We start from the raw sequence: 20161 nt of genomic DNA, 5'->3' as shown, positions 1-20161 counted from the left end.
TTCGGCTCTTATGTCCTTTTCCTTCCAGAACTTCAGAAACGAGGCAGTCAGTGTTTTATGGGGCTACGCTCTTAGTCAGGTGAGCACTGACATTTTAATATGGTAATGAGCAGTAGGCATTGTCAGGGTTGCTGACTAGTCACACTACAACTTCTATTGAAAAGGCATCCTGCCATTCTATGTATATGCAATTTTTTTTTTTCAAGCAGTTATGAGTGAACAGTAAAATGTAAAGTTTTTTGGCATCAACAGGACCCATTGGTTGCAAGCCTAGGGTATAATTTAGCTAAATATCCTCACATTATTTCTGTTTACTTTTATATATATATATATATATGTGTGTGTGTGTGTGTGTGTGTGTGTGTGTGTGTGTGTGTGTGTGTGTGTGTGTGTGTGTGTGTGTGTGTGTGTGTGTGTGTGTGTGTGTGTGTGTAAGTGTGTAAGTGTGTAAGTGTGTGTAATGGTGATGTGATCTTGCTAACAGGCCAGACCCGTACCAAAATAGCCTGAAGAAGAGGATGAATGGAAGAAAAAAGGGAAATGAGAAGGATGGAGATATTTCAGTACCAGAGGCGTCATATGTGAAGCTAGTTTGTCTCACACCACAATCTGTTTTACCAGGTATGATAATAAGATTATGGTGATTAACAGACAATATAAACACAGCAATATAGTTTGACTTGCATTTACAATTAATATGACAATAATATATGAATATTATTGTTATATGAGTCAGTTCTTACCTGTGAATTGAATCAGTCTGCGTAACTGATGTACTTATTGGTATCATACCATTATTAATGAATGCTAATATGTTTGGTTAGATAACAAGCCAGCTGGCTGCATTTTTACAGTGGCAGAAGAAATAAACGGGGACAGATTTTGTGTACTGAAATTTTACGTATCATAGACCCAAGGTGTGATCGTTTCACAGTTACTGTTATGTAATTGTAGCTTATTTCCATAATTTTACAGAGGTAGTGTATTTGAAATAGCTGGATGAAAACTGTATCTGGAGTCATTCAATTTTGTAATGGGGGTAATAAAAAAGCATTTGGAAATTGTTATAGCTAATGCATATTTGTAACGACTGAAATAAACATACAGTTCATGGGTTTTGATTGATGTGTTTCAGCTGGGCTTCTGCTCTGTTATGACCTTCCTGTTCAAACTGACAAAGATGGACGTCCAATCACCCGCTTCCTTGTCAGCAGAGGGCGGAGTTATCAACAAATGTTAGCCACCCTTATTCATTAAGTACCTTCCAGCACACACTTATTTAGGTGGAACTTAAAAACTTGAATTATATTTCAATTTAAATTACATTTGACCCCAAAATGAGAAGTGTATGTATTATTATGAATGATAATATACTGCATATATCTATAGCTATATATGTTAGTGCTGTCAAATGAATGATTAATCACAAGTAATCACATCCAAAATAAAAGTTTTTGTTTACATAGTATGTGTGTGTGTACTGTGTATATTTATTATGTAAATTAAATTAAATTAAATTTATGCATTTAGCAGACGCTTTTATCCAAAGCGACTTACAGTGCATTCAGGCTACCAATTTTTACACATCATGTGGTCCCGGGGAATCATGTATATATAAATACACACACATCCATTTATATTTAAGTATATTTTGTTCTTATTTAGCATTAAATTAATGTACATTAAATATATAACTTTTTACTAGGGAGTATGTTTTGTTCTAATATTCAGTGGTTCAGAATAGTTTTGAGCAGCTCTAACGTGATTTGCTTGCAGATATATTCTTATGACCGCCTTAATGAATGCAATGACATTTACACACTCCTGAAAAGGTTTTAACACAGTAGGAGCAGATAAAGTTTTTAACAAAAATGTATCTTAAGCATCCTATATACTGTAGGTTCACCATGACAAACGCTGGCATTGTTTTAAGAAAAAAAAAAAAAAAAAAGCACTTCGTTTACATAGATATACTACATGTAGTTTTCTTTAAAAGGCTAATAGATGCAAATAAAGCTATAAATGTAAAAAGTTTCCCAGTACAATTATTCTCCCTAAATAGATGAACTCCTTAGACATCATAGCTGGCAATAAACAGCTTCTTGTAATGCATTATATTTCACTGTTTTAAGCGCCAAAAGCTTCGCACTTTCAGGAACTGTCAAGAGGAATGCTGTGCTATAATGAAAGCATCTAAAGACTGAAGTGTAATTGGAGCTTTGCACCATAGGGAGGAATGTGAAGGTATTATTTTATACATCTTGCTTGTGTCAAACCATCCAGAGCCGTTGAATTGTGATTGCTCTGGCCTTTTCAGCTGCTTTGAAAAGCCTTTGAATGGAGGTTGACATTTGAAAGACACACACAAATGCATGCACATCACCATTACACAAATTCATATAATCTTTCAATGTAAATCTGTTGGCATGTATAGGCTGTTATTGTTCGCACAGGCTCTCGCCATAATATGCCCTATCACATAACCATGCAGTCTGGCAGAACACCATAACTCAATCCCCAGGACGCCATTTTGACGAGCTGTCAGTCTATGAGTGACTGATGGGATATAACATGTTCTGATGGCAGCCAGAACTTCACAAATTCTCGTTTGTTCTGCAGTCTTTGTGTAATACAGTTATTCCTCTCCTGGGAGCTCAGGGCAGTCCGGATGTGGTCACGTGCCCTGAAGCATGCTGGGAGGGTTGGATAGTATGAGACCACTGGGATCGTAGGGTTACAGCTTTTGCCCCCGCAGAAAGAGATGTCAATTAAAGATGGTTTAAGCTGGAGGAAATGAGCCAGACGTGTCTGATTTTGTCCAAAAATGTGGGGCTGCTTGTGAAAATGATTCTGTTATGCCTTTCTCTAATTTAAAGACATTTTTATTCTCAGGTTATATTATAAACACATCATTTATACTTGAAAAATACTTGTTAACTCCATTCGTTTCTGTAAAACGGAAGATCATGTGATCCTTCATCATGATTTGAGAATGAGTCTTGTTTTTCAGTGACAGCAAGAATACCTGACCTTGTAAAATTGGACCTAGAATTAATGGAGAATCGCAATTTTTCTGTCATTAAGATTCATTACTTGAAATGTTTTAAAATCGTCCGGCATTTCCATGTTTAAATTGGTATGGTCTCAGACTTTTGGGAGCCCTTGTACAGTACGTAGCTGTGCGAATGGTACCTGAGCTCATAAATCATTGCCTGAGGAGATGAAAGCTCCTCTTGACAGTCTGTGGAGCACTTTAAATCATATCTCTCTCTTTCACTCTCTCTCTCTCTCTCTTTCCTCGGGGTCAGAGACCAGCTGACTGATGTGGTCAAATCTGCCGCCAAGTGAGTTACTAAAGCTGCTGATATTCTTTGCTTTGTTCTGTTTTTCTTCGTTTTTTCCCCCGCGAGCCCCTCTTCAAAGCTAAAAGTCTAAACTATTGTTTTTTTGTTTTTTGTTTTTTTTCTAAATGTTTTATTACTAAACTTCATATTCAGAATCTGCGGTTTGCTTTTGTTCACTGTAGTCTCTTAGGAAAGCATTTTCAGTGCTTTATCGATGAAATCTAAGCTTATAATTACTCAGCTAACATTTTCAGGCCTGTTTTCAGCATTGATTGTTGTAATCATTCTGCGTTGCTGCAGTGTTGTCCTGTTTAAAATCAGCCAGTGTGTGGATTCATATTTGATCATTTTGTCTCCAATATGACAGAGACTGTCTGGTTGTTCAAGGTAATTCTCTCTTGGCATTAAGTGGCATGGCTGTAGTCTTAAGCAGATATGAGAGCAACCTTCCTACACAGTCTGAAAGTGGACTCGAGGTGAGATGCAGCGTTATCCATGGCTAGTTGCATAAAATGTTTAGACTATAGTCTTAGAAGGTAGTCACCTAATCTTTTTAACTTTTTAAAGTCAGCTACATAAAAATGTAGACCAGTCTAATTTAAATCCAAAAAGACTGATTACCACTTTCTTGTAAGTCAAAAAAAAAAAAAAAAACACAATGTTAAAATAGTGACTATGTTTATGCATCTGGCCCCCAGTTACTTTTTCTGTTTTCCTACTGCCTTTCATTTCCTGGCTTTCCTTCTTTCCTTTTCGAGGGAAACTTTCCAATAAACTGTCATTTTCTTTTCCTAGGTGGGTCCGGACCTTCCCACAGTTCACTTGCTGTCTATGGTGATTGACACGCTGTTCGGCATTGTTAGCAGTAAAAGTAACCCTAAAGGACAAGTCTTGCCATGGTTCATTCATGTGAGTTGTAACTCAAAAAAAAAAGTAGTTTTTATATGCTCTGAAGTCTCAACAAGTAGTAATGCCATATTGCTAACATATTACAATAAGGTTCAACTTAATGCAGCATTTTTACAGCATTTATTAATATGATTTAATGTTACTCTATGAATATACTAATGCTTATTATTAATTCATGTACGTTTAAATATATCAAAGTTGACAACTTAAAATGTATTAGTGGATATGTAGAGGCTAACATTAACATACAAGAGTATTGTTCATTTTTCATTCATTATACTGACACTACTGTTCAAAAGCCTGGAGTACTATTTGTTAAAATAAATGAATACTCACATTCAGCGAGAACACATTAAAGTGATCAAAATAAAGACATTTTAGAATGTTACAAAATATTTGAAATAAATGATGCTCCTTTGATCTTGTTCATCAAAGGAATCCTGAATAGTGCATCAGTTTACAAAAACACATAAGCAGCACACTTCGCACCCTAACAGAGGAAAGCCAACAGGTGACAGCTGGAAGTGACTGCTATAAGAAGAATCATTCACTTAGATAAAGCTAATTAAAAAAAAAACGTTTATGATTAAATTATTAGCTACTAAGCTTGATCATCGAAGTAAGTGTGGTTTTGTATTTTGTAAGATATTGATGTGTTTTTGTGCATGACTGATTAAAAACAAAATATTTGAGTCACACTTTATGGCATCTATTCAGTGTGTTTTTAGACACCTGGCTTTGCTTTGGCATTGGGACTGACAGTGTTTGGACTCTCTTCTTTCGGTCATGGTAAAGCGGTGGACATCCAACCTTGTCTGCTGGCTGCTGGACCAAGATACTGCTGGCAGAGGTGATGTGGTTCAAAATGCACTGTTATTTCCATATGCAAAACATATTTTATGCATGCTCATCATCATCTTATGCAGGACAACCACTTTATTTTCATACCAATGCTGCTTTGGTTTAAAAAAAAAAAGATGTAAGTGGATGAAACAGTTGTCTTTTTAGTTGATCTTCCTGATTGGTAAGAAACAGTGTGTTGTTGTGCCGCAGTAAGTGAACTATGGATCAGGATCTGACCTAAGGTACAAGTCCAGAATGTAAGGTTAAGTCGTCCTCTTCCTAAAGTTTTAGTGTTGATCTATAAACCTCAGGCATCAACGCTGGATCTCAAACTAAGCGGGAATTTTTTCCTTTTTACAGGGTTGCCCCACAATGCAGAGGCTTTCTGCCCTCAATGGACTGATTGCATTAGTGGGATGGGAGACGGCTCTCATTCAGGTAATTTAATGTGTGATTCGTGCTTGTGTTAAACCTTGTGTTGTATTTGTACCTGGCAGGATGCTAGACACAGTTCCAGTTTAAGATATACGTGTGGGCATTCAGTACATTCAGTGCAAGACTTGAAAATAACACACTAGCAGTGGAATAAATCTTGCTTTTTTTCCCTTTCTGGTATATTACCCTACATTAAGTCCATTATTGTCTGTTGAGGTGGCATTAATAATAGCAGTTAAATGCCAGTCTCATATGGGCACTGCCCTTTTCTCTCCCACACCTGTGCCAGGCTGTTCTTTGTGTGGCAAATTACACTCCTCCATGCCCACCCACTTACAGACACTCATATACACACACACACACACACACACACACACAGCAAAAGCTGTCTGGCTTTTTTAAATGCAAATGCCACCGTACTTGGAAGGTAGCCAGGAAGTGTCACCATAGTAACAGTGGGACTTGACAGTGGTCTGCGAGGATTTTCTCTCAGTGTGAACCGGAGCCTTGTGAATGTCTCGGATTACTCCGCCGCCCCACAGATGAAAAGATTTGTGTTAATGTGTCTTTAAGCGACTTAAAGTCACTGAATAAACACTTTAAAGCACATTTCGGTGCATTCAAACACCTTTGTCAGTTGATTTGTTCTTGAGTCAGAATCATGAATGCAGCTCATTTAGCTGGTGACTGTTCCTTTCAGATCAAAACTTGTTTAAACCAACAAGATTTTAAAAACCGATTGTTCTCTTTTTAGTTCAACTCTGTGGAGTGACTTTGTGGAAGTACAGGTAAGCAAGTAAATCTCAGCCACTATGTAACCTACACAGTACTGTAAAAGTTAACTGCTGAGGAAAGAGGATTGTAGGCTTAAATACAGTAGTAACAGTTGCTGGCCACATGAGGGTACTGTAGGGTTAAAATAACCCAGTATGAGAAGGCTAAATGTGAAAACAAATGAATCCTTTCCGACTTTTTGCATGAATGACATTTGTAATTTTTTGATCACTAAACCTTGGAGAGTACCACATTTCATTAATGAAAGCAAAGAAAAAAAAAGGAAGATGCTGAATTTTTACATTTTATATGTTTAAGTATCATAATATGTATTTTATATGCTTAAACAGTAATGTAAACAGAATTGTAGGTAAGATTTTTTATTTTTTGTCTCTTACGCTAACCAAGACTGCATTTATTTAATCAAAGATACAGTAAAAAGTGTTTTATTGTAAAATATAACAATAACAATACATTTTAAAATGCATTAGGTCATCTTAATATGCTGATTTGCTGTTCAAGTAATATCTCCTATTATTATTATAGCTGTTTAATGCTCAATTTTGTATGGAAACCATAATACTTAATCAGGATTCTTTGATAAATGTCAGAAAAATTGTATTTATCTCCAATACATTTAATTATATTATAAACGTCTTTACTGTCACTTTTGATCAGTTTAATGCATGTTTCAAAATATCCTCTCTTTTGTCTTTTTGTTGTTGATAATAATAGTAATAATAACTCAATAGTAACATTCATTCATATTAAATAATATATAAATACATTTGTTAATTATTATTGATGTAAATAATAATAAATCAAAAATTCTATTCTATTCTAAAAATTTTGTTTTTGGCGAAAATTTATATTAATATTTAAAAACTAAAAAATATAAAAAATAATGTAAGAAAAAATTAATGAATATTTGAAAATAATAGAAACATTATTATTATTATAGTTGTCGCTGATGTAGTTGTTATTGATAATAATCATGTATTCATACATTTTTTTAAATAAAAGTAATATTATAAAATCATAATTATTATTGTGGTTATGTTGTTAATAATAACATTAATAATTTAAAAATATATTAAAATAAAAATATATTAAAATAATAAGAAATATTGTTAATAATAATAATAATAATTATTATATTTTATAAAACAAATAAAATATATATTATTAATTGTATTGTTACTACTACTAAAAATAATATTCATAAAAAGTAAATAAAAACTTAATTCATACATAAATTACTGATACTGTGCGAATGGTTGTTAACCGGTGAAGAAGACTGATCAGACATACTTTTTCATCCAACTTTAACAGTTCCCCAGGACTTTGGTTATCTCCCAGAGAAAAGTGTCATCCGAGCTTCTGTAGACTTCATCACTGATGCAGGAAGGAAATGTAACACACCATCTAATGCTAATATCTCATATCTAATAAAAAGTGATTCCAACTGCCAACTGGAGCGCCATCCTCTCTCCGCTGATGAGACTCGACTTTGGTGAGCTTCCTGTTCTTCATCATCATGCAGATAATACCCTATTTTGCCCATTCTGAGGATGTATGATGTTGAAGTCCTGTGCCTGTCATGCAGCATCACCAGTCAGGCCCAGTCTTCCCAGAGTGCCTCACTTTTCCTCCAGCCTGAGTGAAAGTATTTGTTTCTCTCGGTGTATAAAACATGTTGAAGTTGTAATGCTGGGTTTTCACTGGTTGTGTTTTGTATGCTTTTTTTTTTTTTTTGGCTTTAATGTATATTTCCTGTATGGCACTTTGTTTTTTTTTTGGTTTTATGGGAAGTCGTGGCCTAATGGTTAGAGAGTCGGACTCCCAATCGAAAGGTTGTGAGTTCGAGTCCCGGGCCGGCAGGAATTGTGGGTGGGGGGAGTGCATGTACAGTTCTCTCTCCACCTTCAATACCACGACTTAGGTGCCCTTGAGCAAGGCATCGAACCCCCAACTGCTCCCCGGGCGCCGCAGCATAAATGGCTGCCCACTGCTCCGGGTGTGTGCTCACAGTGTGTGTGTGTGTGTGTTCACTGCTCTGTGTGTGTGCATTTCGGATGGGTTAAATGCAGAGCACAAATTCTGAGTATGGGTCACCATACTTGGCTGAATGTCACTTCACTTTCACTTTTACTATCTGGTATGTTTAAATGTACTCTATAAATCAATAAACTAAACTAAACTAAATCAGATATATATTTTGTATTTAACTGGTTAATTTTCACTGTGTCAGATAGATAGACAGACAGACGGATGGATGGATGGATGGATGGAAGGACCGACGGACCGACAGATAGATAGATTAATGAAATTAAACATTGTGGTTTCAATATTGAGCAAAATAATTGCAATATTATTTTTGCAATAATTCCTAAACTTAATTTTTACTCATTTATTAGACATTCTCCCTTTTGAAAGCTTTGAAATGAAACTTTCAGAGATGCTTAAAAGTAAAGTAGATTTATGTACTTTATAAAGTAGCAATTAGAATCCAATTATCTCATAGTGTTATGTGTTATCATCTGTGAGGAGTTCATCATGGCTTTCTGGCTTCAAAATGTCGTACTGTTATGTAGTTTATCTTAATTCTCTCAACATCTGTATGCCCTCCACAGATCCGTCCTACTGAGATAAAGTCACTGAGGTATAATATAACTCTAATGTTCATGATCTATAGCTTTATAAATCTGATTGTGTTGAAATGTTTCATCATGACATGTAGTCATACTATTTCGCCTCTGGGTAATGAACCCATTTACTCACTTTGCAAGCACAAGACACATAAAACAGACAGAAATGTTTTATTACTGCAACATCTTTTATTTTGATACCTTCATGAAATGTGTTTTAGTATCTTAATCTTTCTTTATATATATATATATATATATATATATATATATATATATATATATATAATATTTATATGATGTAGTGAATGTAATGGATGCACCCACTATGGACTTACTTGTGTTTACTTTTTTAAAAATATATATTTAATGTTGTTGTTAAGCTAGGAGCTAGTTCTATTAGCAGCACGTAGTTTAGATGTTCTGTAGGGGTGTAACGGTTCACAAAATTCACGGTTCGGTTCGATACGATACACTGGTGTCACGGTTCGGTTCGGTACGGTACGTTTTAGATACAGCAAAAAGAAAAAATTGGCAGATAAATTTCCTTGATTTTTAAAAAATGTTTTATTTATTAAAACTAACAAAGTATGTTTTTTTTTTACATTGAACAATGATGGAGCTATTCTTTACCCATCTTCTATAGTGTTTTCTTAGCAGCATACTGTATAAAACAAAAACAGCTCCTTATAAAAAAATGAAAATGTTATATTATTGTAGTAGTTATAAACAAATACAAAGATGTAACTTTTTATATGGAACTCTATAACTCTTTATATTGAGTGTGTTTTTCTCAATTGGTTCTCTATAGGGCTTATGTTTTTTGGAACAAAGCAGGAATTACGGTCTGTCTGAAATGGGCTCGTGAAGGAATGTTGTAACTGGGCTCAATTACATTAAGCATGTTCTTAAAACCTACGTTTTCCACTACAGAGTGGGCCTTTCACACAGGAAGCGGTATGCGCGGCGCTTGCCGCTGGGTTCAGCGTTGCCCTTCAGATACAACGTGATTTGCGCTGCGCTATGGCGTAGGCGGAGTTTTAAAAACATAGTCTGTTGTTCCTTGAATGGAGATATGTCTCCATGACACAGCTTTCCTGACGATGTCCCTATACTACCTCAAACTTGTATCGTAGAGCTCAGGAAATTCTGACACACACAGTACTGTACTAGCCGTTCATTCATTTTGATTTCTGTGCTTGTTTTGGATCCTATTGGTCGCGCTGGTAATCGTCACAGAGCGCAGCGGCAAAAGTTGAACTATTTTGAACTTTGACCGCGGCGTGCGCGCAAGCACGCAAATGATGCGCTTTGGTCGACGAAGCAACAAAACGTCCTTGCGCGGAGCAAGCCATTGAGATGAATGGGTTTATAGCGCAGCGCCGCGCATACCGCGTCCTGTGTGAAAGGCCCATAAAGGCGCTCGCTCACTCGTTTTTATCCACCACTCTCTTGCCATCACCATTATAACTTACAGGGAAACCAAAGTGCACCCAAACACCAGACCTGTTGGTTATTGGAGGATCTTCTATTTCTGGTCTGTTAAACGCATTGGCCATTTTCCAACGAGCCTTCAGCGTGTATTGCTGAGTGAGCGAGCGCCTGACTGAATAGCCTAACATAAACATATAAGTTGGTGTTTTTTTTCTTCTTCGGGGGTGTCAGGGGCATTGCCTGTTACGTCGTTTGGGTTATTGGGCTACCTTGTTGAACGCATATCATTATATTTCACAATTGTTTTTTTATTTTCCAAATATAATTAATTAGTCCAACGAACCGTTCGGTCCATAATGCATACCGCGTACCGAACCGAAAGCCTCGTACCGAACGGTTCAATACGAATACGCGTATCGTTACACCCCTAAATTGTTCTGGGATCAGCAAAGACTTTAATTAATTCATTTCCATTATTACAAAATTCTGCCTCCAGGCAACATTTCTTAAAAGGATCCTGAAATATTGTTTGTTTTTCTAAATTAGTTGTTTGCTAGTTTTTAATTAGGCTCATTTTTTGCAAGAAAATTGAGTCAAATGTTTTTCTCTTCAAATATAATGCACGTGTAATGCATGACTGTTTGCTGTGATGAATAGTTACGCTTTCATCCATGGAAGGTTTTCTTCACCTTTCATGATAATTAATGAGAATCATAATTCATGGCAATAGCACAGGATGGCTTCCATGGCTGTTTTGTTATTTATCATGTAATGTAACAACCATTCCAGAGAAATTTACAAGTTAAATAACTCACCCAAAGGTGCACTGACAATGGCTAGAGACATAAAATCAACAGATGCACAACCCTTACACATTTCTCCCTGCTTTGTGCTCCCTCGACAGGCTAATGTTGTAAAAACAGTGTTCATCCTATCCTACCTGACCTCTAAAGGCAGAGTCCCTCTGCTCAGACTCAGTGATGTCATCAGTACCATCCTCCACGAATCAGCTGGCTTCTCCTGCAGGCCTGAAGGATCATGTGACACTGAAGACTGGAGTAATGATGCTAAAAATTCAGCTTTGCATTGCAGAAATAAATTACATTTCAAAACACATTAAAATAGATAGCAGGTATTCTAAATTGTAATAATAATATAATTTTATGATATTACCGTTTTTATTACTATACATTTTATCAAATAAATGCCCAATTTTTTTTTTTTCATTTTCAGCATTTCTCATTTTAATTTAGCTTAACTTGATGTACTAAACTAAAACTGAAATAAAAATATGAAAAACTATATTGACATAAAAACCTAACTAAAACAACAAAATTAAAATTAAAACGGAAAATATATTAAAAAAACGTAATAAAAATATTAATAGAAAATATTATAGTTTCTCAATGATGCTAAAATAACATTGATTCTTATGTTACAAAGTTACAAGCCACTGCCCGTGTTTTTCATTTGCAATAACCATTTTAAGTGCCCCCTTTTCGATGAACTTAAATCATGTTATGCTGATTCAGAAAGCACAATGTTTTGTTTGTTTTCGGTGGTCTCTAAATGAATGGAGTGGCTTTCGGAGTTCATGGGCCACATTACAAATGTAGCATACGGATCTCCTTCTGTTAAATGTGCCAGTGTTATAGAGGCATGTGCCGTATTTTGATTTATTGGCTCTGGTTTCTTTTAGGTCTGTTTACAATCTTATATGGATTTGCCTCTCTAAAAAGCAGTCGCTGCCATCTGCACCAAGTGATTTTGGTTGCCTTGCTGTAGGCCTAATGATATAAACAGTTCTTTTCTTTATAAAACACAGAGGCAGGAAGCAAGACACTACATGTTCAGTGACTTGAAGAAATAAGAGGGTTAGTTCACCCAAATATTAAAATTATGTCACCCTGGTGTCGTTCCAAACCCGTAAGACCTCCGTTTATCTTTGGAACACAGTTTAAGATATTTTAGATTAAGTCCGAGAGCTCTCAGTCCCTCCATTGAAGCTGTGTGTACGGTCTACTGTCCATGTCCAGAAAGGTAAGAAAAACATCATCAAAGTAGTCCATGTGATATCAGAGGGTCAGTTAGAATATTTTGAAGCATCGGAAATACATTTTGGTCCAAAGATAACAAAAACGATGACTTTATTCAGCATTGTCTTCTCTTCCGGGTCTGCACTGATGCTGCTGATGTGTTTTCTTTGTTATTGGGCGCACCAGAAAACACGTCAGCAGCATCGTATGTCAACAGTCGATTTGGGTGAACTAACCCTTTAAGACAACTAAGAAAATAGTTTACCATCTGAACATTTACATTGGAACATCTGAGCATTTATTTATATATTATAACTAATGTGTAATATATAACTATTATGAAAATGTCATATATACACATTGAGTTACACACCAAATTGCAATACTTACAATCTCTAAGAATCAGCACACTATCCATAGTAATTAAAAACAGAGTTAATATTAACACTACTATTTCAAAAGTTTGGGGCCGGTGAGATTAGTATTATTATTTTTTTTATTAATGTTTAAATTAAATTAAACAAGTCTCCTATGCACACCAAGGTTGCATTAGTTATCATTCTAAAAATACAGTAAAGAAGTTAACAAGTGACATATTATTGCACTTTAAAATTCTTTAGATTTTCTATTTCAATATATTTTAAAATGTAATTCATTCCTGTGATCATTACTCCCGTCTTCAGTGTCACATGATCCTTCAGAGATCATTCTAACATGATCAGTGTTGAAAATAGTATACTGCTAAATTTGTTTTGTGGAAACTGATACTTTTTAAATTATTCCTTGAATATAAAAGTTCAAAAGAAAAGAACAACATTTATATGAATTTACTGTCATGTTGTGATCAAGTTTACGCTTCCTTTGAAAATAAAAGTACTAATTTCTTTAAAAAATGATAATAATTATCAACCCCAATCTTCCTTTCGCCTTGCCTTCAGTTCACCGACAGCTCTTCAGTGTTACAGAAGCTCCTAAACTAGGTTTCTCTGAGACTGCCTTACTTACAGCCGAAGGTGAGACACTTCGTTTAAGTCAAATACTTATTTCATATCAGTGTTTAGTTTTAAAAATGTGTTGATGACAAGAAGCAAATGGTTGTTGCGTGATCTACAGTACACATGGAATCTTTTATTTGACTCTCATTTGCATTATCATTTGTATCTTGTTCCTTCTTAGCGACCTGTATGGCTCTGAGATCCAGCTCTGAGTTCAAGAAGAAGGGTGTGTGGACCAAAGAGTGTGGCTGGTGATCAAACTGAAAGCTCTGCCACACCAAGGACAACATTTGTTTACATGCATATTCAAATTAGCATCAACATAACAAAGCATACAAGTCGCATGTTTACGCCAAGTGTAAACGCAGCCTATTTGACATGTTCACAGGCACAAAATAACTGCAAAGTCGTCTTAGAAGCTTCACAAACAACTGTAACTGTGTGATAGGAGCTTTTTGATAGTAAAGATGTTTGCTAATTACCTTGCTTGCTTTTAACCGCTAAACATGAAATTAAATATAAGGGATTCCAGAAGCAGTAGGTAGCTTAATACATTAGTTTGTTTCAGAACTAATATGAAATATGAGAAGTAATATTAATGTGTCAGTAGAGTGCTGTCTCATGTGAATATTTATATTGTCCATTTATTGCATTTTCTGCTTGTGGTTACTTCAGTTTTAAATAGATGAATAAACTCTTGAAGTATATATTTTCAATGAATGTCAATTTAAGAAACAAAATGCGACTGGGTGTCGTACCTAAATTGCATGTATTCAAAAATATTCCAAATGCTGCGAGGACACAAACACGTGATGTCATGTTTTGTTTTCCAGATTTGTAAAATCCCTCATTTCACGCAACTCTCAGGCAAATCTGAGTTTTTGTCTCTCATTCTATTTCTAAAGCGGATTATTTAATAATTTCCCTTTTCAATTTGTGTTGTACCCATTTTCACTCTGTATTCAAAACAGCTGGTGAAGTTTTACCAGGGTTAAAATGCTTTGTAATTTGTTACTTGAAATTAACTAATGTAAAATAATTGGCAACATTTTACATGTTGATTTAGTTTAACTTAAAGGCACAATATGTAAGATTTTTTTCCCCAAAAACCACTAGAACAGTTATAAATTTTGCTGACTTGTGTACTTACATAATCTCAAATGTTTCGAAGAAAGTTTAAATCCAGAGAAATAAGCAATTTTAACTAGTGACACGGGCTGTGTCTGTAGTGTCATTGTGTCGCCTGTCAATAACACTCTCACAAGAAAGTAAAAGTATTTTCTAATAAATCTATTTATTTTCCAATAGCTAAATGTTTTATATATAAATGTAAATTTATGTCTGTTAAACCTCTATTTCTTTTTTTTTTTGTAAAGACCTGAAGTGTTATTTGGATACTATATCCTCTTCCAGCAGTCTTTTTTACAGTCAATGGGATAAAGACCACAACTCCTATGATTCCACACTCAGTCCCCACGTCATCAATCTTCTTTGTTTGTTTTTAATACGTCCTTTAGCGGTGAATATTTACATAATAACTAGAAGATGTTTAACAAGAAAAGGGCTTTTTAGCAAAACTTGTATAGAACCTATAAAACCCTTTTAAGCATTAAACTATGGTAGGCTCAATGATGCTAAAACAACACTGATTAATACGAAGTAATTTCAAGGTCAATGTTGACAATGTTGTTTATTTTGGGCTATACTAATAGAGAAACAATGATGTCACAACATAATTTGCACATCATTTATAGCCAATGCACTGATGTCTAGATGAGTAATATGATGTGTTCATCATCATTTCATACATTTGGAGGAGACTGGTGTTTAGTTCATTTCGGTTCATATTTGGATGCTGACCTGAACGTGTGTCCTTTTGATTCATACTTGTTGATTTTATCACAACATTAAAAAAAAAAAAAATTCATGGTGACAACTTTTCAATTATATAAAATTAGTTCTATATTTTTTATTCTTTGTAAATATATGAATGTTAAAGGAACAGTTTAAATCATCTGATGATCATCTGATCTAATCATCCGTGTGACATCAGTGGTTCTGTAATTTTGTAAAAATGTAAAACTCAAATTTTACGAAGCTACAAGAACTTTATGAAAACAAGAAAATAAGTCACTGATACATTTCTGGGACTGGGAAAATTTCAGTTGTGTTGCTGTATGTAGGGTCAGAAAGCTCTGGGATTTCATCAGAAATATCTTAATTTGTGTTCTGAAAATTCTGAAAAAGAGTTTATGGGTTTGAAACGACATGGGGCTGAGTAATTAATGACGGAATTTTCATTTTAGAGTGAACTATACTTTTAAATAATATAGATATAGATGCAGTCATATTCTGATAGAATATTTGGAAGCCTGTGATTCAGTTTTTAATCTGATGTAATTTCTGAAGAGAATAAATGGAACATTTGGACCTTGGTTCATCTCTTCAAAGCAACCATGAACGCTCAATAGTTTGCTGCCATCTACTGGTGATTATAATTACATGTGCCAGACAAATATTATTAGTATTTAACTGCGAAGACTTACTATTATATGGTCAACTACTGAATGATTTTTAGGGCAGATCAGGGGAATTAAAAAAATAATCAATTAAGTTCTATTGAAATTATAGGAATGACTCTCGGAACTCAGTAGAAATGGTTTAAAAATTGCAGACCTACATATTTCACTAATGTTTTGCAATCGATGCCAGTGTTTTTCAGTTGTTTTATTAGTGGTGGAGCCAGTAAAAATGTGAAAACTGCTCTGTTTAGCCCTGCAAGACTTGATTTGTTTTCAGATTTGTTAAAGTTTACACCTTTCATATATTTACAACTAATCTGAATCACCTAATTTGCCCCTCAGGTTATGTGAGACTAATACTCTGAAGTAAATTAATTTTTTTTTTTTTTACAATTCTTTTATTTTCACACCTTATTGAGCATCTTCATCTTATTCACCATGGGCTCTAAGAAAATTTCCTTCTTTGTCTTCTTTGAACACATTTTTATGAAAAGTACATTTTCATACATTTTTTGCTTCTTCAAGACATTTACAATGTCATATGCCTTAACTGCTTTAAATATATTTCCTTTCCTTGACCCATCCGATTTGCCTTAAGTAGGCATTTTAGGAAAATACGTTTGTTTTTGTAATTACTGAAGGGCCTACTACATCAAGGTCACTCTGAATGTCAGAACAGACCTGGTTTTCATTGGTCTGTTCATGCCAGAAATTTGTGAAAGGGAGTGGTAACAAGTCATTAATATCCTGAGATAAAAGGAGAATATAACCTTAATTCAGAATTGTGCTGCTGCACTGGAGATCATCATCATCAAATCAACATGAAGGCTTCAGTCATTGTGCTGTTTTTGTCGAGCCTCTTTGGGCTGAATGTCAGTGTCTACAGGCATCACTTTCTCGTGGACGAGGCTTTGACATTTCAAGAGGCACAGCAGCGCTGCATACAGGCCTTTGATTACCTGTCCACTGTCAGAATTAAAGATTTACAGGATTTAACATCCAATCCTCTCATTCAAAGCAAATATTTTTGGATTGGAGTACAGAGAAACAGCGCAGACAAATGGATATGGTCAGAAGGTGGAGAAGCAATGATTACATTTTGGGCAAATGGACAACCTGATGGTGATCATTGTGGTGGTGTCTATACAAGAACATTAACTTTGTATGCCAGATCCTGCAATATCAATTTACAATTTTATTGTATGAAGGTCTATGAGCTGATTGTGGTGCATCAGAGAAGCACATGGGAAGAGGCCTTGGAATACTGCAGGCAAAACTACATTGACCTGGCCATAATAAACTCAGAAGACATCATGGAAGAAGCAAAGATTAATAGCACAGTAGCTGATACAGCTGAAGTGTGGACCGGTCTGCGTTTTCTAGCCGGTCATTGGTTTTGGGTAAACGGAGCCAGTTTTGGTTATAATGTCTGGTCTTCAGATGGAGAGATCCAGTGCCCTGCCATGAACCAGCGCTGTGGGGTTTTTGATAGAACGCAGGGGGTTTGTAAACCCACAGACTGTGAGCGGAGACTCAACTTTCTCTGCGTCAAGAAGAAATACAAAGACTGACTGGATTCATCTCAGCAGATGTGGCACTATAGGAGGAGTTTCTTGAAGTGGTCTTTTCAGAAACATTCTTTGCTTTGCTTTTAATGGCTGATCATAATGATGAAATACAACTCTGTGATAAAATGATTTCCTAAAACTGTAGCCCACTTTAACCAGACAGAAAGTACTGTAGCTTATGATATTCATGTAGAATGCATGTCAGTATGCAGGTGTGCACATAAGTGGTGCGCTGCTGTGCACACGTGGCCCAAAAAAAATGCACTGGGTAAATATGTTGATTATTTGCGTACCAACATGACTGAAAGCATTAAAACCGAAAGCATAAATCTAGGCTATGTGCTGCAGGTTTCAGAGCAAACTGCAAAAAAAAAAACCTATTTACCAGCAACCCACCAAAATATAAACATGCTGATTTTAGGATGGAAAATGTTGAAAATGTATAAAGAAAAATATACATATTAGCATTGTAGTTGCACAAAAAGTATTTTTATTTTACATTTTTATTAAGGCGCTCTCATGAGAACTAGACCGAAAAACTTATGTGCACCCCTGCTAATGTTTTCATGCGTAATACATACATTTTTAGACATACTTTTGTATTTTCAAAACTTTTTTTTGTGAAAAAAAAAAATCTAATTCTTTTTAGTATATAGTCAACTATACCGTTACATCTGATTTATCTTCTTTTGGAATCTGGTAGCACCGATATTGAGCATCTAGGAATTCTGACACATATAATTGCTTTCTTGGAGTAACAAAGTGAATTTAATTTAAAAATGTTTTAATAAAAATAAATTTACTTTATTTCTTGCAGGCATGCCTAAAGAATGCCTAAAGTCCATAAACGCTGTTAATGTCGATAAATGTAGTATGGTAGCCTATTATGTATCCAATGTCTGTAGTACAGTTTTTTTTCTAGTTTTTTTTTCTAAATAGTTCATTATCTGTGTTTGAATTGGACTGCAAATATTTGTAAATTATGCTAATCTATACCTACAGAAACATTATTAATTCAAATATGGCATCTGTATGTTTTTCGAAGTTGTAGCCTGTGCTTGAACGCAGTGAAAAAGAAAATCACAGAAGATTTTAGTGACTAGGTGGTACTTAGATACTGACATTTGAGAAGTACTTCTTGAGAATGATTTGGGTTGTTTAAAAAGCAAAAATATGAAGCTTGTATTTTTGTTAAAGCATGTGTGTGTGTTTGTGCAGTTACCAATAACATGTTTTAATTGTACCATTAAACAAACAAACGTTTGAGCAACAGTTTTCGATTTACCATGTCAAATTATAAGTCAGCAAACTCTGTTGTGCCAAGCAAAATTTTCAAAAAGCATAAATTATGCTATGTTTAAAACATACACATGACAATTATTGTAATTATTAATTATTTTGACATCGGGATTCAATTTAGATAGTTATAAAAAAGTATTTTTATAAAAATTTTAAATGTACAGTAGATGAAAAAACATTAAACATTAAAACAGATGGATTTTAAAGATGGGCAAAAAGCATATTAAACCTTAACCATTTTTCCAGCGTTGAGAATTTTTTTATTATTGTAAAAACGAGAACATTAGGTTATAAAAGAATATCTCATTTTTTTGGGTATTGTTTTTTTATACTTTTTATCTATAGTGTCTAAGCAGATAAAAACATATGCAGTCTTAATGTCCCCTAATGACTTTTGAAAAAATTATATATTTGTTTTAATTAAATCATATTCAACTTGGACCACTTAATTTATATTTTCAAGCTAAATGATCCCCAAAATTATGTGATGGCAATTTAAGTTTTTCCCAAACTGTCCAAAATAATAACATTTTTATCATAATCACATTGTACCTTCTATGACCGCAGACAGCAAGTACACTGGGATTGAGTGTTTATAAAAGTTATTATAAAGAATATCGGAAATAAGACAACCTTTAAAATGACTTATAGAAGCCTGCATGCAAACATAGAAAACCCAAACCTTGGAAGGCACAGTATAAAACTGAACACACACACACACACACACACACACACACACACACAAAGGGAGAAATTATGTTTAAATTATGTTTGGGTTTGTTTATGAAAACTTGACAGCTTAATAGATAACTTACTACACTTGAAGTTACAGACCATACAAATTTAAAGCCACCACAATGTTTAAAGAACAAAATAGAATATAAAAATCTAAAGCATTAAGACCACCCTCCTCATGGCCGTAGCCAGCTATGAGGTCACTGAGGTCCGAGGTATTCATTTTCCAGCAGGATTTGGCACCTGCCCACACTGCCAAAAGAACCAAAAGTTGGTGAAATGACCGTAGTGTTGGTGTGCGTGACTGGCCAGCAAACTCACCAGACCTGAACCCCATCACAGTTGTCTGTATCGAAAGTAAAATGATCCAGAATTTGCATGCTTTTCACCGCCGTATCAATATTAAAATGCCGTTTTCATAACGCCGCCAGGAATTGAATACGCGTCGTATATGGCCAGCCAAAAGGGTCAGATTTACGCTACAGATAAATCGCATTTACATACAAAACACAGTTTTTGACAGTTAAAAAGGTATTAGCGCCATCAAATACAACGTCCTGATAGCAGATGCCATAAAAAACACCATTCTGATTGCATAAAAGCGTACGTGATTTACAGGTTT

At 34.9% G+C, this 20161-nt stretch overlaps 1 protein-coding gene and 1 pseudogene across 1 annotated transcript; both read left to right on the top strand.

Moving 5' to 3' along the window:
* LOC132128599 (focadhesin-like) overlaps positions 1-13670 on the top strand; it is a 40382-nt pseudogene extending 26712 nt beyond the window's left edge.
* Positions 13671-16633: 2963 nt separating this feature from the next.
* zgc:194252 (CLECT domain-containing protein) lies at positions 16634-17508 on the top strand. Its single transcript, XM_059521697.1, has one exon. It carries the CDS (start codon positions 16759-16761, stop codon positions 17506-17508), a length of 750 nt encoding a protein of 249 aa, XP_059377680.1. The 5' UTR covers positions 16634-16758.
* Positions 17509-20161: the final 2653 nt, after the last annotated feature.

The sequence above is a fragment of the Carassius carassius genome, chromosome 3 (genome assembly GCF_963082965.1).
Source record: "Carassius carassius chromosome 3, fCarCar2.1, whole genome shotgun sequence".
NCBI classification, from domain to species: Eukaryota; Metazoa; Chordata; class Actinopteri; order Cypriniformes; family Cyprinidae; genus Carassius; species Carassius carassius.
The sequence above is the reverse complement of the archived record's forward strand: the minus strand, read 5'-3'. Positions and strand labels throughout refer to the sequence as shown.